Source organism: Borostomias antarcticus (genome assembly GCF_949987555.1).
Source record: "Borostomias antarcticus genome assembly, chromosome: 12".
Taxonomy (NCBI): domain Eukaryota; kingdom Metazoa; phylum Chordata; class Actinopteri; order Stomiiformes; family Stomiidae; genus Borostomias; species Borostomias antarcticus.
The window spans coordinates 26,515,920-26,522,609 of NC_140245.1; the positions used below are offsets into that span (position 1 = coordinate 26,515,920).

At 48.0% G+C, this 6,690-nt stretch overlaps 1 protein-coding gene across 1 annotated transcript in view; it reads right to left on the reverse strand.

Moving 5' to 3' along the window:
- Positions 1 to 5,596, reverse strand: part of wdsub1 (WD repeat, sterile alpha motif and U-box domain containing 1) — an 11,565-nt gene extending 5,969 nt beyond the window's left edge. Inside the window, exons 1-8 of the mRNA XM_084447130.1 lie at positions 4,866 to 5,596; positions 4,357 to 4,544; positions 3,162 to 3,245; positions 2,539 to 2,632; positions 2,240 to 2,273; positions 2,062 to 2,102; positions 806 to 912; positions 139 to 171 (exon numbers count right to left, since the gene is read on the reverse strand). Of these exons, the coding sequence (XP_084303256.1) occupies positions 139 to 171; positions 806 to 912; positions 2,062 to 2,102; positions 2,240 to 2,273; positions 2,539 to 2,632; positions 3,162 to 3,245; positions 4,357 to 4,544; positions 4,866 to 5,263 (979 nt within the window). The 5' untranslated portion in view covers positions 5,264 to 5,596. The remainder of the gene's footprint in view (positions 1 to 138; positions 172 to 805; positions 913 to 2,061; positions 2,103 to 2,239; positions 2,274 to 2,538; positions 2,633 to 3,161; positions 3,246 to 4,356; positions 4,545 to 4,865) is intronic.
- Between the last annotated feature and the right edge of the window lie 1,094 nt (positions 5,597 to 6,690).

The following is a 6,690-nucleotide window of genomic DNA, read 5'->3' on the forward strand; positions in this document are numbered from 1 at the left end:
GACGGCTCGCCGAGGGGCGTGATCCCCGCGGAGAAAAGCCTCGCTACCGATAAAGACGCCTTTGATATCGGTGGGACGTCGGGGTCTCTCTCATCAGGCCTCGCTGCTCTGGGGGGGCGCGGCGGAGATAAGACTCACCCGGTAAAGATTCCCCTCCTTTTTTTGGGAAGCCTTGTTGAGGAGTGGCGGGGCGGGAGGGGGAGGGAGGCGGGGGAAACAGAGGCACACAGTCATCAAACCCAACGTCAATAGCAGAATGTAAAATGGCCGCCTTTGTGGGAGAAACAAGGGGCTCTTATCTCTCCCAGGACACTTATCTGTAGGGTTCTATACCACAGCTTCGGCTCAGCACGACTTTTCAACCTGTCTTTTACATTCAGAAGTGTGTGTGTGTGTGTCTGTGTGTGTGTGTGTGTGTGTGTGTGTGTGCGTGTGTGATGTGTGTGCGCATGTAATTGTGTACATGAATGTGTGACGTGTGTGTGTGTGTGTGTGTGTGTGTGTGTGTAATTATGTGTGATTGTGTGCGTGTGACGTGTGTTCGCACATAAATGTATGATGGGTGTGTGCGCATGTAATTGTGTGCATGAATGCATGACGTGTGTAATTGTGTGACGTGTGTGTTTGTATATAAATGCGTGACGTGTGTGTGTGTGTGTGTGTGTGTGTGTGTGTGTGTGTGGGTGCGTGTGTGTGTGTGTGGGTGTGTGTTTGTGTGCGTGTGCGTGTGTGTGTGGGTGTGTGTGTGCGTGTGTGTGTGTGTGTGTGTGTGTGTGTGTGTGGGCGAGTACTACGCGCTGCCCACCGCCGCTGCTGCGTCCGTCCTCCACCCTCCAGACGCTGACGGTCTTGTCCATGGAGCCCGTGGCGATCAGCGGCGCGGTCGGGGAGAAGGCGCACGCCGTCACGTACCTGCAGGAGAGCGTGGGCCCACCCCCCCCAAGAGAGGCCGCCATGTCACTCTGAGGCCAACGTCAATCCCAGTGTCCTTGAATAATGTCATTATTACATCCTTGATTTTCCCTGGTGTGACCCTGTTGGTGAGAGCCTAGGCTACCATCTGTTACTCAACTCAAATTTGATTTATAAAGCACATTTAAAACAACCGAAGTTGACCAAGGTGCTTTACAACTCCAGAGCGCCAAACACAGCATTGCAACAGAACACTACAATACACTACACACCATACACAATAAGCAATATAAAATACAGTACAATACAGGGGCACGTTACGCACGAGATTACTTGAAAGGTACAGTAGTCTGACTCAACGGATGTTGGTGTTGGGGATAAGCCTTGTCATTGGTTGATTCCTGCCCAATCAGTGACGACGGATCTGAATCCCGGCCCGATCCCATTTCAATCCAGACTACGAGAAACGACGTCAATCTAGCGATCGCGCCACCGAGGAAGACTGATTGGTTGAAAGAAATACAGCATCCCCCCCCCCCCCCCCCCCTATCCCCGAATGGTAGAGTCCAGACCTTTCTCCAGCGCTGACACAGCGTAAACAAAGTGTGGAGAGAGAGAGAGCTGGCTATGAGAGGCTGCCTGAAACGTAGCGGGGAAGACTATTTCAAAAGCATTCATAGAGGACAGCCTTTAGGACAGGTAGCTATCTGAACAGAGGGCTTTTAGGACAGGTAGCTATACAAACTGGACCTTTAGGACAGGTAGCTATCTGAACAGAGGGCTTTTAGGACAGGTAGCTATACAAACTGGACCTTTAGGACAGGTAGCTATCTGAACAGAGGGCTTTAGGACAGGTAGCTATCTGAACAGAGGGCTTTTAGGACAGGTAGCTATCTGAACAGAGGGCTTTTAGGACAGGTAGCTATCTGAACAGAGGGCTTTTAGGACAGGTAGCTATCTGAACAGAGGGCTTTTAGGACAGGTAGCTATACAAACTGGACCTTGAGGACAGGTACAGTCGCTTTGGATAAAAGCGTCTGCTAAATGACTGTAATGTAATGTAATGTAATGTAATGTAATGTAATGTAATGTAATGTAATGTAATGGTACAGTAGCTGTCTAAAAAGGCAGTAAAGGGCGTTATCTGACCTCTCATGCTGGTTCAGTGTGTAGAGTAGAACTCCCCGGTTCTGGAAGAACACATAAGAGGAAATATGATTTCCAGAACATTCTAGTGTGGAGCTACAGTACACGACTGAAAGCAAAATCCACTGACCAATGCAAGAACTCAAATTACAGTAATAAGAAATGTATGTGACTAACTTACAGTATCATAAACAGTGACCGTTTTGTCCACAGAGCTGAAAATGTCATATCATACATAATATATTAGCCATTACAGTCAATCATAATACTGTACCCATAATAATACTGTGTATGTCCATGAACAAACACAAACGAATAGAACATAGAAATGTGTATGTTGCCCTCTTGTGGTCAGATGAAGTTACTGTACAGTTGAATATGAAGTTGAATAATCTATAAGCTCATCCATGGACAGCCTATATATTTGACACACACACACACACAACGTGAATGTTTTGCTATTGGTTATTGGTGTCGTACCCCGACGCAAGCAGCTGACCGTCAGAGGAGTAGGCGCAGGTCAGCACTGGGGCAGCCTGGCCAGTGAGAACGTACTGTAGACGCATCTTACAGCCTGCAGGTCAGAGGTCAACAAAATAATATGTTCATTGTTATTATCAACAACACACGTTGTCTAGTTGAGTGATGAGATCGATGTGATGCCAATGCGCCAGGCAGGGCCGTGATTGGTCAGTGTGCTGTAGCCTACCTGAGCTGGGTTCAGAGGGCACCCGGATCTTCAGGTGTACCGTGGCTTACCTGAGCTGAGAGCACCCAGATCTTACCTGAGCTGGACCAGATCTCACCTGAGCTGGACTTGGAGAGCACCCAGATCTTACCTGAGCTGGACTGGGAGAGCACCCAGATCTCACCTGAGCTGGACTAGGAGAGCACCCAGATCTTACCTGAGCTGGACTAGGAGAGCACCCAGATCTCACCTGAGCTGGACTAGGAGAGCACCCAGATCTTACCTGAGCTGGACTAGGAGAGCACCCAGATCTTACCTGAGCTGGACTTGGAGAGCACCCAGATCTTACCTGAGCTGGACTAGGAGAGCACCCAGATCTTACCTGAGCTGGACTAGGAGAGCACCCAGATCTCACCTGAGCTGGACTGGGAGAGCACCCAGATCTTCAGGAGGCTGTCTTGCCCGCAGGACGCCAGACGAAACTGCACCGCTAGAGAGTCTGAAACACAACGGAGCCCTTTAGAATACACACAATGACTTTTCATTTTTACACAATTTCAAGTGCGGCATTTGGATACAAAAATGACCTCTCTACAATAACCCCCTTTCCCAGCCGTTGACATGTCATTGCAGGGTAAACACAGGTGTAATTAGTGACATGAAATAAGGCCCTGTACCATTTAGGATTTGAGATTGTGCGTGTCGGCCCACTGGAATGGCTGTGACCCAGTGAATAGAAGGTGATACTCAGTGACACACCTGTGTTTACCTGCTGCTACTACAGCCTACAGGCAGCCCTGCACAGTGTGCTCTAGGCTATGGGTCACAGATTTAATCACTGATAAGAATTTGTTCTTTATGGTTTTGCCTGGTTAAAGAAAGGTTAAATACATACAAATAAATAAAATATTTCGTAGATAGATACAGTAGATAGAGAGAGAGAGAGAGGTAGGTAGGTAGGTAGTTTGGTATATATATATATATATATATATATATATATATATATATATATATATATATATATATGTATATATATATATAGAGAGAGAGAGAGATAGATAGATAGATAGATAGTAGGGGTGGGTATCGATTCGAATTTCAGAATCGATTATCTCGATTCGATTCAATATCGATTCGGTTAGTGTTACTAAAACCTGTTTTTTTAGCTGTAACCTTAATTACATGACTGCCAAGTTATGCAACACATCAATACTAGGGTTGGGTATCGATACTGATTTCCAAAAATGAATGAATGAATGAATCATTGAATGAATTAATGAACTATTGATTCCTTCATTTATTCATTAAATAAAAGATCGATTTTGGGATTAATGAATCGATTCTGAATCATGTGATTCAGAATCGCTGAATCGATTTTTTAAACCCAGCCCTAATAGATAGATAGATAGATAGATAGATAGATAGATAGATAGATAGATAGATGGATAGATGGATAGATAGATAGATAGATAGATAGATAGATAGATAGATAGAGTAGGTAGGTAGGTAGAAAGCCACACCAAGCCCAGCTACAGTACAGTAACAGTTCATGTACAGTTAAAGTCAGTGAACTATGCGCCGTGGAGGAGAGGGTTAGTGAGACGGCTCACCGCTGAAGATCTTGGGGGCGAAGCAGCAGCAGGTGACCCCCAGGTCGTGCGCGTTCTTCTCTGCGTGGAGCGGCCTCATCGCCAGGTCCCACAGCCTCAGGTCGCCATAGGAGGAGCCCGTCACAAACATCTGGCCACAGGGGGTGAAGGAGCAGGCCACCATGGTGGTGTCACTCACCCCCCCGGTCCTGGAGACAAGCAAGCAACCAGCCGACCGTTAGCTCTCACGGAGACAGTCAACCAATCACACGCTCGGCAGGCGTGATGATGAGCATTGCTACAGTAGCCAGCGGACGATGTTGAGGTGAGGACATTGGAGGCAGTCAGGCTGAGTTGTGTGTGGGGGGGGGTGTGTGTACCATGCAGTCAGGCTGAGTTGTGGGGGGGGTGGATGTGTACCATGCAGTCAGGCTGAGTTGTGTGTGGGGGGGGGGGGGGGGGGTGTACCATGCAGTCAGGCTGAGTTGGGGGGGGGGGGGGGGGTGTGTGTACCATGCAGTCAGTCTTACCTCCTCAGTGTTCTAGTGGGGAAGTCCCAGAGGGCCAGGGTCCCATCAGACGCCCCAGACACCAGATGGTTACAGTCGGGCGAGAAGGCGCACACCCTGACGGGACTGCGCCCCGGGTGCTCCAGCGCCGCCTCGATCTCCCCCGTGGCCGTGGACCAGACCAGCGTGGTTGCGTCCGTGGAACAGGAAGCCAGGAACTGACCACAGGCGCTGAAGCAGCAGCAGTGGACCCCGTAGCCATGGCCGGACAGGGGGGAGAAGGGCAGCTCGGAGAAGTCCCTGGTGGAGTAGACACGGACGGTCTTGTCCCCGGAGCAGGTGGCCAGGAGAGACGAGGAGAAGGAGCACCAGTTCACATCGTCCCGATGGTCTTGCAGTGTGCAAATGAGAGACACCATTTGGAGAGGTGGTCTGGAGAAGCCTAGTTTTGGAGAGGTGGTCTAGAGAAGCCTAGTTTTGGGATATCGTTGGATTAAGAAATAGCTGGACTAGCTACAGTAGATAGAAGCGATGTCCACAGAAAGGTTCACACTATCTTAACTAGCTTACCTCTAGCCACGCCTGAAGACACTTGCGAGGCTCAAGTGAGCCAACTGCTACATTAATGACAATATTGTAACATATGTCATGTTTGTTTTAATTCTGTTGACTATAGTAATTGAACAGGAAATACAATATTGCGTAAAATGCCCATATGCAGTGGGTTGCGAGGGAATAGCGCCAACGTTACCTCCTCTAATGTTTACTTCCTACAGAAATAGAGTTTGCTTCCTGATCTGTTGGTCACGTGTTCACGTCAGCTGACGGCCATGACGCGGAGGAGGAGGGGGGGTAATCCTTCTGTAGGGCTGATGTGTGGGATGACTGATATCATGCTCCAGGGATCTGCAACCTACGGAATAACTAAATAAATGTTTTGCTATTAAATACATGTATTTATTACTAGATTAAATGGTCATGTTGACATTCAAGTTAGCTAATTAGCTAGATAGCAGCAGACAGGCTAATCCAGCACCAATTGGTGCATTGGAATTGACCAGAATGCAGGGAATGAAGTGTTCCCTCCTGGGTGCTAGGCTACTGTAGCACCAAGCCTGAAAACACATCTAGGGGAACACGCTGCCTATAATTATAAGACTCAAATATGTCCAGGCAAGATTTAGTATTTATTTTTTCGGGCAAAAAATGGCTTTTGATTGTAAATGTTGCAGCAGACCCCTAGACCCATGACAGCTGCGCATCACCCAGGTATCACCCAGGTATCATTCAGGTATCACCCAGGTATCATTCAGGTATCACCCAGGTATCATTCAGGTATCACCCAGGTATCACCCAGGTATCATTCAGGTATCACCCAGGTATCACCCAGGTATCACCCAGGTATCATTCAGGTATCATTCAGGTATCACCCAGGTATCATTCAGGTATCATTCAGGTATCACCCAGGTATCACCCAGGTATCATTCAGGTATCACCCAGGTATCATTCAGGTATCACCCAGGTATCATTCAGGTATCATTCAGGTATCACCCAGGTATCACCCAGGTATCATTCAGGTATCACCCAGGTATCATTCAGGTATCACCCAGGTATCATTCAGGTATCACCCAGGTATCATTCAGGTATCACCCAGGTATCACCCAGGTATCACCCAGGTATCATTCAGGTATCATTCAGGTATCATTCAGGTATCACCCAGGTATCATTCAGGTATCACCCAGGTATCATTCAGGTATCACCCAGGTATCACCCAGGTATCACCCAGGTATCATTCAGGTATCACCCAGTTATCACCCAGGTATCACCCAGGTATCACCCAGGTATC